General features: G+C 52.5%; 1 protein-coding gene across 1 annotated transcript in view; it reads left to right on the top strand.

Annotated features, from left to right (window-relative positions):
- Positions 1 to 19,523, top strand: part of LOC115937670 (disks large-associated protein 2-like) — an 83,830-nt gene that overhangs the window by 17,591 nt on the left and 46,716 nt on the right. The window contains exon 3 of the mRNA XM_081812878.1: positions 5,173 to 5,392. Within this exon, the coding sequence (XP_081669004.1) occupies positions 5,173 to 5,392 (220 nt within the window). The remainder of the gene's footprint in view (positions 1 to 5,172; positions 5,393 to 19,523) is intronic.

The raw sequence follows: 19,523 nt of genomic DNA on the forward strand, positions 1-19,523 counted from the left end.
GATTCTAAGTCATTCTGATTGCTAAGTTCTATGACAGGACTTTACATCAAACTCAATTTTTAATTCTGGGAAAAAAAAATTGTTACTTAAAATAACCCTGGCACCCTGACAGTGGATGGGGCCGTTTTACCCCTGGAAACAAATTTGTAGTAATCCCATATCAAACCCTGGCTGGTGTGATCCACCAATCCGAGGAGGAGAAGGATGCAGTTTCCAGTAATGGGGCACAGTGCATTTGGGGTGATGCCCCTGGGAACCCCTCAGTGTCCCTGAGATACTTGAATTTGTGGCTAAAGCTGTTGGAGTTCACTCTTTAATACTCAGCGTTCAGTGAAATGAAAAGTCTAACTGAGTGCTTGTGAAACTGGCTTGTCTGTAAGCTGGGCTGTGGTTTGAACTTGAGTCGCTGGACTCAGGTCTGGCCTCTCTGAGCTCACGAACCTGGGACGAGTCGCGTGGGTGTGTGCAGCGCGTGGGCTGGTGCCGTGGGATTGCCAGCATCTAGGACTGCAATGGTGCCCGGTGCTCGGGACGTTACACCTTCCCAGTGACCAGCCTGAGCGGCGGGATTTATCTGTAACCGTACAGTTTCTTCCCTGGAGGAGTCTCCTGGAAAATGCTAGGAAAGCGCATTGACGTTGCTTGTGTGGGATCGTGGACGTGGCACGGAGGCGGTCTCGGTGCATTCAGCCCGTGTGTCTGAGCTCTCTGGGCATCTCCTTTGTTGCTGACCTTTCCTGAGCTCTCTGGGATGCACCAGCTTGCCGGTTCATCTGACAGGACCCCAAACGGTGCTCTAACTCCCAGAAAGATGTTCCCTACCGTTTCAGAGAACACAGCGGACTTTGTTCTGGGTTGCACTGCCCCCCCCACACACACTTCAGTGCTCTGCGTTAATGTCTGTCTAGCTAAGTCTATTCCGTAGATGGAAGAATTCCCACGTTTTTCATATCCCGGAGATGCACTTAGAGCAAAACTGTAAGACCATCTAATCCTCCATCATTCGATAAATAATGGTGTGACAGCAGTGTGGCCTGCGTGTCCCCATCCCTGTGATGGGCTCTGTCACCCAGGGCCACCCAGCGGGGCGTGACCACTGTGGGTTCCTGGCAGACCCGCCCTCAGCCAAGTGCCCTGGAGCTCCTTCCCAGCGCTGCGGGGACTCGGGAACGCAGGGGAGCAGGACGCCCAGTAGCAAGGGAGGAACTGGGTCTCCAGACGGCCGCCCATCTGACAGCAGGAGCGGAGCAGATTCGTGTCTGTGCCTGTCGCCTCCCACGGTCGCCCACAGGGATGAGCACCCCAGCCACCCGCCCGTCCCCTCATCCCCACCACCCCAAGCAGCCTCCTTCCCTGTGTCACCTTGTCACATTCCCACACCCCACGTGTGGAGGGCCAGTGTCCCGCCCCAGAGGGGTCACAGAGCCACGCAGACGCAAGCCGCCCACACATACTGGCGTTGCTGGGGTCAGACACGCCTATGTGCCCCAGCCCTCTCCAGGCAAGCTTCAGGGACACAGCCTTACCGTGTCCCAGGGCGTGAAGAGGCCGGCCCGGCTGGGTCCAGACCTCCCCCGGCTCCTCTCCGTGGGAAGGACATGGAGGCCCCGCACAGAAGGTGCACACACGGGGCCACTGGGGAGGCGAGGCCGGGCTGCTGTGGCGCATGGGCACTCTAGTGTTAGGGGGCCTGCTGTGCCCCTGTGTTCTCGCGCTTGGCACAGCTCCCAGCTCAGCCAGCCCGGCCCCCTGAGGTCACCGGAGCTGAGTCTCCGCATTTACTTCGTTTCCGTTCATGCACGGTTGGGCTAATTCTGGGAGTCCGCCCCGTTTCCTGGAGCTGCGTGGACGGTGGGACCCTCTGCGTCCTGGCTGAGGAAGACGTTTGCCTTCCTGCAGCTTCCAACCGGGCCCGCTGTCTCATGGTCCCCTTCTTTCTCTCTTTCTCTTTCTCTCTCTTTCTGTTTAAAAAGCCATTCAGGCATGGTCATAGCCTCCTTCTATCATGCATCCTTTCCCCCAAAAAAAAAAATTGTGGTAAAATATCCATAACAAAATTCTCCGTCTTAACCGTTTTTAAGTGCTGCAGGTGCTGTGCGGGTGTCCCCCCCCATGTGTCCCCAGAACTCTGGCAGAACTCCAGCTCTGTCCCCACAGAACACGAGCCCCCTGCCCCCAGCCCCAGGCGCCACCGTCTCCGCGTCTCTGCGGAAGTGACTCCTCCAGGGACCTCACGCGAGTAGAACCGCAGTGTCTTTCCTCATCTGGCTGGCTTCTTTCCCTCAGCATCCCGCCCTCCAGGTCCCTCGCCATCAGAGCAGGTGTCAGGCCCTCCTCCGTGGGCAGGGCGGAGGAATGGTCCACCCTGTGAACGCGGGTCTGCAAATAGCGGTTCTCGTCCCTGCTTTGTTCGTAGGGACCGATACCCAGACGTGGCATGCCGGGTCCTGGGGTAGTTCTTTTCATTTCTGGAAGACCCGCCACCCCCTTCCGCAGCGGCCACACCAGCGTCCATTCCCACCGGCCGTGCCTGCCCTGGAGCGCCATCTGTCGCAACCTCCACCACACGCAGGACAGTCACCCTGTCACCCCCCATTTCCCCGACTTTGGTGCCTTGGTGCCCACGTTCTCCAGAAGCAAGTCAAGCCATGTTTCTGAGTTTATGGTTCATGAAAGAAGACGGAGGAAGCTTCAGAGGACACTGATTCTTGCCATAACTTTGACACCATTGCCTTAATGTCCTCCTGCGATTTCCAGGGGCTGACGGTGGCTTGAGTCCCCGTGTAAACTCATACCCGCGTTTCCAAATCTCCCTCAGGCTCCGTGAACACATCCGCTCCCAGAGAGCAGGTCATTTCGGTTCCTCTCTGGACGAAAATTTGAGATTCTTCTCAACTACTTATTATTTGCTTGGGAGAAGCAAGGCACCTTCCTTTCTAGAACCCCACGGATGTGTTTGTGTAGCCTGAGTGCCAGCCAGGTGTCCTTACTGAAATTTTAGTCTTTTGCTTATAGAATGGTTTTCTCCTTCAAGGAGCGAGTTCCTGCACCCATGGTGGGTTTGAGCAAGGATTTTCACTAAATCCTGCAACCAGATGCGATCCACATCGCTCACATTTTGGCCTTTTCAGGCTGTCTAACGTGGATCTTTGACATAAATGACATGAAATGATCTGAGGCTTTTTGATAGAATTCCCCATGAGGGAATACTTGGAGCGAAAGAAGTTTGTCATCGAAAATGCAGTGTTTCAGACCAGCATTTGTGCTTGTGATGTGCTCCACTCTCCGGGAAGCTGGGGCTGTCCTGGCGGGAGTGCCGTGGGTTGTCCGTCCCTCTCCAACTTCATGAACCCGTGAGCCATTCAGACGGACCCTCTCATCCGTAATTTCCCTCTGGTCCTTTCTGCCGGCACTACCCAGAGATTCTCCCCCTTACGCTGAGGGTCTTTGTGGCCCTGGGCACGGTCCTCCAGCGTCTCTACCACCAGAGGCCGGCGTCGGCGTGCTCAGATTCGCCGGGTGAAAGGAGCCATTATTCAAGCGTGTCCGGAACTCCGGGTGACGCCAGAGAAGGCCGCATTCAGGACTGCAATTAGAGACTTAAGGAAAAATCATGTTTGTTTTCCTGTCAGAGGGGAGATTGGATTCTTTCACCTGCTTTTACTCTGTGAACGGTCAGAGGAAAACAGCAAATCTGGTGTTTCAAACCACACTTGTTTGCATCTGTCGGTCAGCGTCACCCGGGGTGTGCAGGAAGCTGTGGGTGACACATTTGGATGTGGATGCGGCCGGTGCAGGAATGTGATGGGGACGAGATGCTGCTGGGCTCCACTGCGGCGGGGTGGGCTTCGCGGGAGAAGCCACCCGGCAAGTGGGACAGTTTTCTCAGGGTCTGCCTGGGCTCCTCCCAAAGCCCGGGGCAGGAGGGCTGGGACCGGGGACGATCTAGAGGAACGGTGGAGATCACAGGAGCTGCTCCCTCCGCCCTGCGCCTCCTTCCTCTGTGCGGAGCCCGTGCTCACCCTCACAGCCTCGCGTGAGCCTCGGCCCTTGCCCATCAGCTTCACCAGCAAGTGTCCCATATATCGCAACTGTTAACCCACACAGGGTTCACCAAGGGGCACACCCAACCTGTGGGAGTAGCCGGGGAGGGCTCCTTCATCAACGTCCCATGCAGCTTAACACGTGACCTCTGCCCACGACCCCGTGAGCCTCCGGTCCTCAGGCCGGTGAGCAGCTGAGCAGTTTCAACTTCTCATTCCTAAAATTCTCGTCTCTCCTCCTACCCCGTTCTCTCCAATGTGGCTTTAGTACTGCATTTCACTTCCCTGGATTCCCTTTTAAAACCTCTAGATTTGGCTCATGGGAAATGCATGAGTATCACCCCCTGGAAGCCTCAGGTAAAGTGTGTCCCTGGCCAGTGTCACTGACCCCACACAAAGGCCCTCCAGCCAACCCGACGGTCACTCCCATGTGTGCTCGTGATCCCGCTCCTGCCCGAAGCCTTGAGATTTATTTTAATGCATTTGGAACTTTCAGGTTCCCAGGGTGACTCTATACCTGGAAATTAAATTGCAGGCTTGTGAATAGTTCCCTTCCCTGCTAAATGATCAAAGGAGGCGAGTCTGCTCCTGTCCCGGGCAGGACGGCACTAGAACTGGGATGTACGGGGTGCAGCCTGTCGGCATGGACAGAAACCCCACCGGCCAGATGTGTGGTGGGTTTCCACGACGACACACAGAAGCAGACCGAACATGTGTTCGTGTGTGTGGCCTCCACATCTCGAGCCAGCCGCTGTAAGCAGCCTGGAAAGGTAACAGAGGCGCCGGGAACACCCGGAGCGGGGACTGGTGTCTGAACGCTGAGCTCGTCCACGCACGGCGTCTGCTAAACCTTGTGGTCACGGCCCCCACCCTGTCAGGCTTTCCGTGGGCTCCACAGAATTTCAGGAGCATCTTGAAATTGACGATTTTTCTTAGTGTTTGGAAAAAATAACCCGGGAAGACCCTCCCTAAGGCTAACCGATCCCCAAGGCCGATCTCACATGAACACCGCTGGAAAGACAGACCATGTGTGAGGGTGGGGCTGAATTTTGTTCTCGCTTGTTCTTTGGTGACATGTCCGCGGTCGCCCTGGCCGGGTCTCACCACCGACTGTGCGTTGTTGTTCCAGATGAGCGAGGCAGAGATGAACGGGCAGTTCGAGTCAGTGTGTGAGTCCGTCTTTAGCGAAGTCGAATCCCAGGCCATGGACGCCCTGGACCTCCCCGGATGCTTCCGAACGAGGAGCCACAGTTACCTTCGAGCTATCCAAGCCGGCTACTCCCAGGATGACGAATGTATTCCGGTCATGACGCCCTCCAACACCACCTCAACCATCCGATCCACAGCAGGTAAAGGCGCCCTTTCTGACCTTCCTAGCGAGGAACCCACAGGCGAGCGCGGGGTCCTCCTCCCAGAGGAGCGCACGCTCCTTCACCGCAGGTGAAATACACTCTCCAAACATTTGGCACCTTTGCCAAATTGCACTTGGCACATTGTCATATTTGCAGTGGGGTTTTGAAACATTTCTTTTATAGTTAACCTTTCTTTTTCTTAGGATGCGATCTCTTAGTGTCAAGATTCTTGAAAAGAATCAAGTATAACTTCTGTAAAGTTTTCTATAGGAAACAAGTTTAAGCGCGACATTTGGACAGTGATTGTGCTTTAAATACCGAAGTTCACTAGATCTCGGTCAAACCTGAGCGTCGTGCCCTGACTCCCGGGCTCCCTCCTCGCTGCGTCCAGTGTGAGCGTCTGCTGCCTGCCGACAGATCCGTAAACATGATTCATTGCTCAGAGCAAATCCATCGTTCTTGTAGATTCACTAATCATCCTTGGGCTCTGCAGATTCAGTGTCACAGTTTGCTTGCATTCTTATGGAAAACCATATCCATCCCTTTGAAAATTTACCACCTAAACCAAATATCGGTGTGGGAAGGCTCTACTCTGTTGTTTATGTAACACAATGAATATGCATGGCCTGGAGAAGCCATAAAACACAGCAAGCCATAAACGCTCTCGGGTCTCTGTACAAAGGCCAAGCAGAGAAACTCAGAGAGCAGCCGTGTTGAGGAGCAAGGTCCTCTGACTCCTGGCAGATGGGGAAGCTGCCGGCACATCGGAGCAAGGAAGGGACCCGTCCGAGAAAAGAGCGAGGATGTTGTTGGGCAAACAAGCATGGGACCGGAGTGGGGGCGGGGCGGGGAGCGCAGGAAGGGGGTCTCTCCGCCCCATCAGCAGCAGGAAGCCTGCTGTCGGGCACTTTGGGAGGAGGGCATGTGGCGGGAGAGCCTGGAGATGGGAGAGGATGAACTGTGTTCAGGCCTCGTTCCATGCCTCCAGCCCTCCAAGATCGCAGGCTTGTTCACTTCCTGGCTCTCAGTGTTCAGAAGAAGCAGTAGCTGTGAATGATTTATCCAGTAAGCCTAGGGATTAGTTTTCAGAGGGCGTGTGGTCCTCGGCGATCTTTTTGTGAGGCTCTGTGGCACCCAAGTGGGGGGTTGGTGACACGACTTGACCGTGAAGCCTTGGGGTGTTCGGAAGAAGTGGGCTGGACCGTGGGGTGCTGTGTTCCCACAGCACAGCTCGTGGCAACGCAGGGGGCGGCGCCACGGACGTGCTCTGTGGACATCAGCAGGACTGTGACTGTGACCGAGGTGCAATATGGCGGGCTTTGTGGGTGGCGGGGCTGAGCCTCTGGCCCTCGGCCTACGTGTCCCGGATCTCAGCAGGTCCTGACTCCCCTCGGCGGAGTCAGGGACCACCTCTCCCGCTCTGCCCTTTGTGGAAAATGACCAAGTTACAAACTTAGGGAAGTAGTGAGCTTTACAACTGTTGCATTTTAAAAAACACACTTTCAGAGATCGTTGCTGATATCTTTACCAATATTTGTTGAATGTCTCTTATGAGCAAGTGACAATTAAGCACTTTCATGGTCTTCAGAAATGCTTTGAAATAATAATTACCTAGTAGAAGATGACTTTATTATGTTTAGAGCTGTCATTATGGGGAAAATAAAAATAAAACTGTTTTCATAGAGACAATGTGAGAACCAGTGCAGAACTCAGACTAAAATTCTAATTTATGTACATATCATTTTCCCAAGTACATTGTTGTGTTCCCAAAACGTATGCACCTGATAAATCATAAAACATGCTTTTATTCAGCGTTTCTCCTGGATCTTGGCCTGGTTACAAAGTCAACATTGCCCCCAAGGCTGAGGGCATGTGGGGCATGCCAGGGTCAGGGAAGGGTCTGAGAATTGGGTTAAGAGAAGAAACAAAAACCGCTAGGGGAGATTTCTAGCACAAAATACCACTTTGAAGAAAGGGGAGTGCAGAGCACTCACTCATTCTTCTGTTTCCTGCTTTACTGCAAGCATTGCATGTATTTATCATCTTTCTCTCCTCCGTAGAATTGAGAGGGTACGCAACAATTGTCCATTTAATCAGATTGAAAAAAATACCTAAGAAATGAAAAGTCCCTATCTGGAAAAACACAGAAAAACAAATGTAGGGGGGAGAAACTATCCAACTACACAGCATGTAAATGCCCACTGACCTTCCAATTTGACTCAGGGCTTCCTGTCAGTGAGTCAGAATGGGCCGTCAATCATTCTGTATTAACATATTTAGAAGATCCTATACCAATGTTAACTTCCAATAGCTATCCCCCGTGGTTGCGTGTGTGTGAAGAGAGATTATTTTGACAAATTGATTTTCTTTAATGGTTCTACAACTATCTCTTGAAAATAATTCCAAAAAAAACTATTTTCAAATTTATTCACAGTCATTATTTGGAAGCCTAAGATTTATTTAAATATGTTCCTTTTTGCATGCTTGCAAAGTAGAAGTTGGTGTAATTAGGTTGTCGCCCCTTGAACAAATGCAAACATGTCATTTTAATATGCATCTAGTAATAATGAAATATCCAATAGAGGCATGAAAGGTCTATTAAGAATGCTAAAATATGTCGTAGGCATTCTGTTTTAAACACCGACAAATTGATGGCGCCATTATGTGTTGCTTGTTTGCGGGGGACTGGAGGTCAGCTGCGTTTGACCCTGAAGGGCACGTGGAGATTCGGCCGGGAACAGTCTTCTGCTCAGCTCTCTGGGGAACTCACATGGGGCTCACATGCACACTCGGCAGGCGACCCCCAGCCATAGACATCTGCCCTGCACTGTGTCTTTCATTATGAAAAACACTGCATATTGATTAGTATCCTCTCCTTAAATGAAGTGGTTTTGAAAACCTCTTTCATTTCACACATGGGTTCTTTCTTGTCTGTGAAATGATTTATCAAAGAGATTTACTTATCTAAATATGCATTTCACCCGATCTTTCTAGGGAGAGAATGTTATTGATACCGTGGAGGAAAATGCTATAAAATTAGATTATAATGATTTTTCTCTGGGTCAAAAGTTTTTTCAACAAATGTCACAACTGATTCTAGAAGTCATTAAAGCAAAGGGAAAATCCATGCAAAGCATGACAGTGGAAACAGCCATAAATTTATTTTTATTTGGTTGTTTATAGTTCAATAGTAACTTGTCCCTCGGGGGTACATCATAATTCCAGTTTCCAGGAGCGCATTGGGCCTCTAGGGTTCGACTGCCCTCCTCAGCCCCCGGCCACAACTCGGTCCGCTTCCGTCCCCGCGCCCCCTTCTCTGACTCCGGGATGACATCAGGCCCCCACTCAACCCCGGGATGGCTCCCGTGTCTGGATCCTGAACCTAATCACACTTGCAAAGTGCCTTCCGCCAGGGAAGGTGACACAGGGCCCAGAGATGAGAATGTGCACATCTGGGGCTGTGGGCACTCTTCTGTCTACTGTCAGAGGATCGTTATGTAGTGACAGTAAATCCTGCAAATATTGCAGTAAATACTGGCTGAGGGCCTGGGGGATGGGATGGGTGGATGAGGTCTTCTCGGACACCAAGCCCGGAGTAGATGTCGATGTCTTCTCGGTCAGACAGAAGCCTGGGCACGTGAAACTAATCCTTGTCATGAACCCAAACTCCTCCAGCTGATGGGAAACCAAACCCCAAACCAGACAGGGGGTCTCGTGAGAAGCCCCCAGCTGTGGCAAGGTGACGTGGGTTCTCTCTCCTCCCCACTCCCCCAGGATCAGACTTCCTGCCAGAGGCACATCTCTGACCGCACGGCCACAGCAATCTGTGGCATCTGACATTTAGGGGCAAGCGCCCGACCACAAGGACGTTCGCCCCTTTACCAGGCTGACTGAGGCGGTCACTAAGGCCTTTGGAGGTCAGACAGTGTCTCTGCAGAGTCTTACGTGGGGCTTCTGCTTTGCGTGTGGACATCTCATGGGAGAGTCTGCTTCTCCCTCCCCCTCTGAGTTTCAGAAGAACCTGAGTTTCAGAAGAAGTCAAGATACACAGGCTGGACATCGAAAAGGTGGGGTGTCATCTGTGTGATAGGAATTGCCTGATTTCCTTGGACGACAATCAAAGAATCATCTATCACTTTATCCACATGTGCCCTCGACCTTCCGGGTAAACAAGCGAAAGACAGCCTCAGCCCTCAGGACCGGGGAGCGAAACTGCAGTTACCTGAACATGGAGGAGGGGCCCTACATTTACTGGGCAGGCCGTGGACGAGCCCCAAGACTGCCACATGCTCTCTCCTCCAAAGGCACCTGTGTTCGAGTGATCTCCGCCCCTCCCTCAGAAACATGCCCCCATGCACTTACGTGGGGTGGGACCGCAGAGTAAGTGACCCGCAGTCGTGGGCTCCATGTCTGCTCCATCACTGAACTTGTCAAAGGGCTGAGTCCCGGTAGGACAGAGACGAGACCACAGACCCCAGACTCACAGTCCAGGATTCTCACACTTCACGACTGTCTGCAGCTGGCCCTATCCCTCCATCTCCTACCTGAGATACGGGCACGACTCTAGAGGACGCAGGTGCGTGGCGGTTGGGTCGGAGATCCACACAGGAAATTCTGTCCCGTCTTCGTGGAACAGCTAGCAATTGTCGCTGGTCACTTATCCCCCTGGGATCTAAATAACCAGTGAGTAAACAAATCGGTGAATCATTCCAGCAGACCTCGAGGTTCCACAGGGGCACCCCAACCGTGGACCCCACCTCCCACGCCCCGGCGACCAGCCCACGCCCTCTACGGCTTGCCCACTGCACGCTGGTGGCATGCCCCCGGGACCTCTGCTCAGCCTTCTGACGGGCCCCCCACGGCACTTCCCATCCTCTCTCCACCCCACCCTCCACACTCTGATGTTCTTGCTAAAAATATAGCCCCCCAAATACATAGGATGGAGTTAAATATAATAAAAAATATAGCCCAGCCCCAACATGCCCTCCTGCAGCCTCTCTCGGTTTCCTGTTAGCAGGGAGCAAAGGCTCCATCCCTGCAGGGATGATAACCCTGGATGACCTGACCCAGGCTGGCCCCCCAGCTGCCCTGAGAGCCCCGACTGGTGCCCACTCCCCTGAGACCCTCTCACTGCTTTTGCATATGCCCTGCCCAGCCCAGAACCCGCTTCCCTGGGTTTCTTTTCTTTCTTTTTTTTTTTTTAAAGATTGTATTTATTTATTTGACAGAGAGAGACACAGTGAGAGAGGGAACACAAGCAGGGGGGGTGGGAGAGGGAGAAGCAGGCTTCCCGCGGAGCAGGGAGCCCGATGTGGGGCTCGATCCCAGGACCCAGGGATCATGACCTGAGCCAAAGGCAGACTTTTTTTTTTAAGATTTTATTTATTTATTTGACAGAGAGAGACACAGCGAGAGAGGGAACACAAGCAGGGGGAGTGGGAGAGGGAGAAGCAGGCTCCCCGCAGAGCAGGGAGCCCGATGCGGGACTCAATCCCAGGACCCTGGGATCATGACCTGAGCCGAAGGCAGATGCTTAACGACTGAGCCACCCAGGCGCCCCTTCCCTGGGTTTCTGTATGTGATTCCTGGCTATGCCTTGAGATGCAACTCAGAAATCATTTCTTCCAAAAAGCCTTTTGTGATTCCTTCTTTTTCTGATCAGTTTAGGTGCCAACATAGATTCATTAGTCCTGAGGCGCCTGGGTGGCTCAGTCAGTGAAGCATCTGCCCTCAGCTCAGGTCATGATCCCAGGATCCTGGGATCGAGTCCCACGTCGGGTTCCCTCCTCGGCGGGGAGCCTGCTTCTCCCTCTCCCTCCGCCCCTCCTCCCACTTGTTCTCGCTCTTTCTCTCTCTCAAATAAATAAATGAAAATCTTAAAAAAAAAAACAACTCACATTGGAAACAAGAGGAATGTGACCATAAAGTCCTGTGTATGCATTCCAGTTTATTGGTTATCTAGACTTAATCATTTCACATACACCATCTTTAAAATGCACTTAGAAATTATAATTCGTTTGTTACTTTTGTAACTTCAGATTTTCATTCTTTGCTTCTGGGTTCCAAGAAACACCTGAGACAATTTAATATGACAGTTTTGGACTTATACAAAAATGGTTTCTAGTTAGGAATTCCTAGATTCTGGAGAATTAGCCTTTTAAGAAAATTATCCTTTGAAGCATGGCACGCGAGTGGAAGAGAATCAGACTTCTTGCTACATGCACGTCCTTCCTGTTGTGTTGCGAGTGGCTGTATGGTGGAGAACGAAAGCATTGTCATTCTGAGGAATGTTGGAAAATCTCTCCTGGAATGGTTGACTTCATGTGTCAGCGTGACTGGGCCAGATGTTTAGTCAAACACTCTCCTGGGTGTTTCTGCAAGGGTTTGGTTTCTTCCTGCTGAGTGAACGTTTGAATCAGTAGGACAGAGAAAGCAGAATGCTCTCCCTCATCTGGGTGGGCCACGTCCAGTCAGTCGAGGGGCTGAATAGAACAGAAAGCTGACCCTCCCATGGGTAGGAGAGAATTCGTCCTGCCTGACTCTTCAAATTGGGAAATCAGCATTATGCTGCCTGGTAACTTCCCCGTGGGGAGACATGGCCGAGCCTCAGCCCCAGGCAGCAAACTTCTTACCTCCCAGAGCCCATACCCTCCCCCAGGCTGCGGACCTCAGAAAGGGAAATCCAGCCTGACTGTGCCCACCAGGGCCTGAGAGCGGGTCCCGGCCGCCAGGACCACATGCCACGGGAGGGGGACAGGTCCACCAGGCCTGTCGGAGTGAAAGGAGCTGGAAGGCAGACGAAAGTCTGGGAACTCTTTTAGTACAGCGGAGACACGGTGAGTGCCCGAAAAGCCCACAGAGAGGGGAGGGAGAGGTCAGACTTCAGAGGCGGTGCAGCGGTGAGCGGTAGCTGTGGGGGACCCGAGACTCAGCAGTCACAGGGCCCGTGGGCTGGGGCTCATCCCAGCGTGAGCCGTCAGGGCCACGGAGGTCTGCAGGGTTGGAGCGTGTGGCTCTGGGCCAAGGCGTCCACGCTCTCCCAGGAGTGTCCGCGGCTCACGCCCTGCAGGAAGCTGTCCTGAGGAGAGCAGACACTCTCTCGGCAGAGGTCACCTGCTTTGGAGCTGGTCCCCACCTGGAGTCCAGGGGTCCCTAATATAGGCAACAGTCGGGACTGCATGAATGCCAGTGGGTCACACGGTGAGTATTTTGACTAACTTCTGACTAAGAATTACTTCGGTTACGGATGCAGGCAGCAGGGCGCATTCACGATGGTGGCGTCTGCGACCTCATTGAGTATTGAACTCAAGAGAGCGGCGGCTGCTCGGTTCTTGACGCTATTCCAAAACATCCCTTAAGTGCATCAGGCTTGGAAATAACAGTGGTTGTTAGTCCTGCTGTCGGATCTCATTGTTCGCCACGTTAATACTCACATCTGTGTCACCAAGACGTTTAACATTCTGATAACCGTAGTTCAATGTAAGTTCTTTAATCATCTGCATTTTATTTTTTGTGGTTAAAACATTATTTTGAGGAGGAGGCTGTAGGCTCCGCCAAACCGCTAAGGGGTCATAGCGCATGGAAAGGGTTGGGAACACACGCTCCCCGCCAGCAGGCCTCATAGTGAGATTTCTCTGCCTCTAGCAACGAGGTCAGATATGTGCAGCATTCTATATTGATACCATTGGGTTTTCTCATAGATAATTGATATCAGAAGTTGTTTTACTTTTTACTGTGTGTTGTCTTCCTCTACCGAAGTGTGAGAGCCCTGAGAACAGGCCCCTGTTAGGAAGGTCAGACATGCGATCAGGAACATCCAGAGCAGCATCCGCACTTAGAAGGGGCTTGAGTTCGTCACACGTGAATCACCTTGCATGTCCCATGGCTGGAAGGACTTGTAGGACGCACACGGGTTGTGCTCCTGGACTAGCTTTACTCATGGCTGGACACACTCAACAGCGAGTAACGGTACGTCTCCAAAGGGGTCTCAGGGTGGGTTCCCCCCACCACCCCCGACACTGCTGGTCCCACAGAACGTGCCTCGTCCCCGGGTCTCAGATCACCAGCCGTGTCGCAGCAAGGATGTGGTATCGGGAAGCCCAGGGCTTGCGTGATCATGGTGGCCATCCTTCGTGGGGCACTGGTCACAGAGGCATCTCCAGCTACCTGACCGGTCTGAACCCACCTGCTCCAGTGAAACCAGCTGGAAACCACACACCCCATGACCGGGGCTGACAGGCTGGGACGTCCCACCCAAAACAGTCACAAACCCGCAGTGATAGGACATCATTTATCTCGAGTTAATATACTTCATAGGACTGACCAAAGGTCACGACCATGCTCGAGGTGCTCGGGGGTACACTCCAGATGAATTAGGTTCCCCGATCACCTCATCTACCCCGACCGGGTACAGGACCCCATAGATATTTGCTGGACGCATGAATAATTGACTTGAGAATCTACAGTCTATAAAATATTTAGATCCATTTACTTGAACAGTTTGCACTGACTTATATTTTAAATGCAATATTTAAACTCCCCCTGCGTTTGGCTACTATCCAGTTGGGCTTTTCTTCTTTTCGATTTGTCTCTGTGGGGAGTCCCAGTTCACGAGCACCCACTGCCTTCTTCAGACGTTCCACGGGACACCTGAGCCCACCGTCTACAACACGGACCTGCGAGACAGAATACAGTAATTTACTTTCTGCAATCAATTCCACCCCGGTTCTGAGCGCCTCACCCTCCTGCCTGATTCACCAGGAGTCATTTTGGGTGAGCCCAGGCCTAGGTGATACTGGCACCCCCACGGGGCAGCAAGTCCCCCGGAAACCTGGCGCCAGCTGCCTGGGATCTCCACATCCCTTCTGAGGGCCCCCCGAGTCTCCTGGCCTTATGGGGGCCTCGCCAGGACTGCAGCTCCCAGAGGCCCACAGACCCCCGTCCTCTGCAGGCTCCGCTCTCATCCCTCCCCACCCGGACCCTGGGCACGCTCTCTGTCGAGTTCAGGCTGTCACAAAGGTCCAGCCAAGGTTACCCTGAAGTTGGCTTCCCCCCAACAAAACCTCCAAGAAGAGGAACCCCAGAGCCGGCTTGTGATGGGAAGGACCGCAGGAAAAAGACGTGCAAGTAATACCCCAAAGACGTACCTGCACTGTGGACCAGGTGGGGCGGTCTCCCCGGGTGCTGCGGCTGCGCCCTGACCCGGGCCTCGGACAGCCTCTGCGCACACTTCCGAGAAGAGGCGCTCCGTGGCCCGCTGACGGCAGAATCATTGCCTGCAGCCCTTCACAGTTGAATTCTCATTCTCTACAGGTAAGGAAACTGCCTTTCTCTAAAATTCAAGACGGCCAAAGTGGAACGCACATGTCTCAAAAATGTTTCTGTAAGTGAAGAAAAAATTCCACCACTACCTTCCTTCTGCCTTCACGAAGACACCAGAGCTACTCGAAACTCAGACTTCCAGTGAGTGCCAGCTATTTATTATATATCTTCAGGAGCAGGATTCGGCTACACGGAGTGAGTTTGGCTGTTCATGGTCCTGAGTTTGGAGGAAAGGGTTGAACGAGGTTGATGGCTCAGAGCTTAATCTTTCAACTACTGTTCAGACACCAAAAATGCTACACACACCCACACACACTCAATCACAGTGAGCTGGTTTGGGGTTTAGGGACGTGGACTGTGGGATTCGTATCTCTGCTGACACTTCCACATGACAGACAAGTGGCAGTAACACGTGGTAAGGAAAACCTTATGCAGGATGTAGAAAACATCTATTATTCATAGGTGTAAAGCATTCCTCTTTAAAATATGTCACTGGACGGGCTTTATTTCACCCTAACGTAGCCATGAAGATGCTGTACTTTCTAAACATGAGAAATGAATGGAAGGGCTGGAAAATCCCAGTGGATTGATCACAGGTCCTATTTATCCCTCCGTTGATCTACGTGTTATTTTTCGGATGCCAAGGAGGAAAGAGATAACGAAGAGTGAAACGGCAGATCGTATTGATGTTATCGTGAGTATGAGCAGGATACATAAGAAGGAAGAGATTCATTAGCTGAAGCAACAGAAAGCTCATCCCTGGCGGAGGAACTGCAGGTGCGCTGGGCTCCGGAGAGGCAGCCCCGCAGGTGCAATGGGGGAAGCTTCATTTCTGGTTCTTTAAACTGTCTCCTGCAACAGAAGCTTGGCGTTCTCTTGATCCGTGTACTGGTTTATGGTCGGTCATTCATTTGCTTCCATTTTGATCAATCACACACCATCAGCCGAATCCAATCCACAAATACCTCTATCGTGCTTAACACCTGTAAAATACCAGAGAGGTGCTTTGTCCAATGAGAGGGAACAGAACGTGAAACAGATTTAGGGGCTGCAGATCAATAAATCATAACCATGTTCAAAACTTCTCTACCGAGACTCGCTAGTTAACATTTAATCTCTTCTCGAATAACGTTAAGTTCTTACAGAATGTTCTATGATTCGTAAAATAGCCAACGTTCTTTTCTGAATATTTGCAGCGTGAGCTTGGATCTTAGATCTTAACTGTGAAGAGGAGGAGCCTCTCCCACATGTGCCTTCGTGCAGATCGGGATTTAATTGTCTCTGTGAGAGGGGTTCTGAAAGACGTAACTTCTGGCAAATGGTACTAAAAAAGATGAATATCTTTGGCATGAGCAGGTACTGTGTGCTTTTCAAGAGATACTCAGAGGGTCTACAGCTGCATTTCTTGGCTTTGGAGGACAGAGCACGGAGCCAAGTCCCTGAGTCAGAAATGCTGGGGCAAGTGCAGGTGTTGGAACTCACCCGGGTGCTTCAAATGCACGTCTCCAGCATCCAGAACAAGAGAGTATGCACTCAGCATAATTTTGGGATCACATGGCGAGTACTTTGGGGACCAGTGCCAACAAAGAAAGGCATTCAGTTTCTCAAGCATTCAGCTCGAGGTCCACGTTCTGTGATAGGACGGTCGGCAGACCTTGTAAACACTCCAATCTCATCTTTTTCCGATCCCATCAGAGGGGCCCAGGACACGAGCATGCGACTGAGACTCTTGAAGCCCATTACAGTCCCGTGACATGTCCCTCAGGCCAAACCAAATGAGTGCGGCCACGTCACTGGTCCCAGAAAAGGCACGAGGGGTCAGAAGCCTCAGTGCCGTGAGAACGGCAGCTCCCAGCCCGGCTCAAGCTCTGGATCAGGGCACCCAGCTCCCCGGCCACGGCCACTGCTCAGGCCTCCCATGCCTCCGCAGAGCGGTGGAGCCCTGGGTGCAGACTCGGAGGCCCCAGCTGGGATGCTTCCCCAGCAGGTGGTGGCAGCAGGAGCCCCGACGCATGGCAGGCGGGACACCGTTCCTCCTGAAAACGGTCTGCCAAGGCCTTGCTCTGCAGGTGGGGTCCTGGCCTCCCGCGGCCTCAGCAGGGAGCTCTGTCGTCCCTATTGGCTGCGAACCCAGGCACAGCCCCCGGCGGGAGTGTGGCCTTCCCCTGCGAGGTGCGCAACATGGGGAGATACCTGACTGGCTGCAGGAGAGCTTGTTTCATGCGTGGTTAGCTTCTGAGCGAGTTTGGCGCCGTGTTTTGGGGCCGATGTGGAGCCTGGGGCCTCTCCAAAGAGGCCTCCATACAGGACCAGAGCGCCAGTGGGGCTCATTTCGTCCAGCCCCAAATGCCTACTAATGCTCCCCCTCTTCCGTTGAGAACCAAATTGGTCTTGTTTCTAGCCTTACATTCATTAGCAGGCAGGTGTGGCATTTAGAGATGCTGGTGCTTCTGTTCTGTTTTTTTAATAATAGCACTCACCTGGTGCTATTGGAATATTAAACCACAGGCTACATTTAGGCAGAAACGTGGGCTGGGTTTTATCCGCATGGTGGTGCTTTTCAGACACTTTAATGAAGCTGTGCTTGGAGTCTGTCTTCAGTCCATCACGTCTGTCCCCTTAGAACATAATGTATATTTTAATTTTTTTAAGATTTTATTTATTTGAGCGCGAGAGCACAAGCAGGGGGAGCTGGGGAGGTAGAGGGAGAAGCAGGCTTCCCGCCGAGCACAGAGCCCAACGCGGGGCTCGATCCCAGGACCCTGGGATCATGACCTGGGCCGAAGGCAGACGCTTCACTGACTGAGCCACCCAGGCTCCCCCACAGTAATGATATTATTTTAATAATTGACTGGGTTTGGTGTGCTGCCCATACCCTGGGTAGGGCACAGGGCTGGGGGGGCGGGACAGGAGAGCAGGTTTTTCTGTAATGTTCAGGATACCTGGCACAAGGGATGGACATATGTCGGGGACGCACCTGTCACTGCACCGACCCTGCCTGGGGTCCCCGGCAGAACGTCTCTGGGTTCACCCCGGAACTGACATCACTGCTTCTCTGGGGCCAGGACTCGGGGTCAGAGCATCTTCTTTAATGAAGGGTAACGTCGGAAGACAGCAATGGGAGCTGGCCGGCAAGCCAGAGTGCTGGGAGCAGTTTCCGAAGAGCGCAGTAACCTCCCGCTTTGGCCCGTGTGCATCCTCCCTTGCGTGTTCTTCTCTCCAGGCCGTGCTCCCTGATGACTCAGCAGGCAGTTTTCCTCCACGTGCCCTTCGCCCGGGCCCGTGAAGGACGCGCCGCCCTGCACCGGACGGAGGGCTGCCCGATACCAGAACCAGCAGGGCGGGGGACTTGGAGCAGACGCGTCTTTGACGAGGACAGAGCAGGAGCTCACAGACAACCTCACGTTGCCACTGGCCGTGTTCCTTGTCTGAGTTTGTCAGGAGCAGGGATCCTTCTGCAGAGGCCCCCCCGCTCCTGCTGGTGCTGCCAGCCTGGCCGACCACCACCGTCGCTCTCAGCCCCCGGAGCGCCCCCCGTTTCTGGCCGCATGCTTCGCCCCTGCTCGGCTAGCGACACCGGGGCGCAGGGAAGCCTTGGCCGGGGGGCTCCGACCTCTCGGCACAACCGCCAGCAGCCATCCGACCGGCCACTATCAGCGGGGCGCGCCCAGCAGGCTCGTGTCGACGCTTGGCTCCTGCTTCAGGATCGGTGGCCACGCTTCCCGGCACAGTCACCTTGAGGTCATGGCAATGTCATCCCTACCGTGGGGGTGGGGGCCTTGCAACTTCCTTACCGAACCGTGCGGAGAGGTAGGCCCTGTCTGGGATGCGATCGTTGGACTCCGAGCATCGGGAAGGGTCAGTAGGTCAGGAGTGAGTACTGTTTTTACCCTGGCAAGTAGCATTTGCCTTACTGACTTACTAACTTTTCTTTTTTTTTTTAGTGAGTTTTTTTTGTGTGTGTGTGTGTTTTTTTTTAAAGATTTTATTTATTTATTTGAGAGAGAGAGAATGAGAGAGAGCAAGCACATGAGAGGGGGGAGGGTCAGAGGGAGAAGCAGACTCCCCGCTGAGCAGGGAGCCCGATATGGGACTCGATCCCAGGACTCCAGGATCATGACCTGAGCCGAAAGTAGTCGCTTAACCAACTGAGCCACCCAGGCGCCCCTTTACTAACTTTTCATGGAAGATCATTTTCTTTTCCATGAACAAAAAGACAGTCGCGACCCCGGATACGTTAACTTACACAGATCACCGGCCGCACATTCCCTGTTTGCCACGTGTGAAAACTCATGTGAAAATCCATGATTTCACCGTCAAACAAAACAAAGTCTGAGAACTCGCCCCCTCCCCAAATTTTGATAGTAAAAATGTAATTCTGGTACAACTTTAATATAGATTCCCTTCACCATTAAATGCCCCAGGTCAAACCAATACACGCACGTTTTCTCTGGAAAATCCAAGTTCTTATTATGTAAAGCGAGTTTTAAATATTTAAAAGGAAAACACTAGGAAGCGTCTGGAGAAGTGAAACGCTGTCATCACTTTGTTTTACCGTCTACAAGATGCTAAATGCTGGTCGGACTATAATTTCTTGCTAATCTACACATTTGAAGTAGATGTCGTTACTGCCAGCCATCCTCGCTGCCCCAGAACTTAGGTGGCCCACCTCGTTTTCTGTAACTTCAGGGAAAGCGTTGTGTGCGTGGCTGTGGGATATGGTTTCTGCATCCTCTCTGATTTACACTTATGTTTTAAGACTAACATTAATTAAAGTGTCAAAATGGCTTTCATCTTTTATGTTGAC

This window comes from Leptonychotes weddellii, chromosome 2, assembly GCF_054177405.1.
Source record: "Leptonychotes weddellii isolate Sample4059 chromosome 2, ASM5417740v2, whole genome shotgun sequence".
In the NCBI taxonomy this organism is placed as follows: Eukaryota; Metazoa; Chordata; class Mammalia; order Carnivora; family Phocidae; genus Leptonychotes; species Leptonychotes weddellii.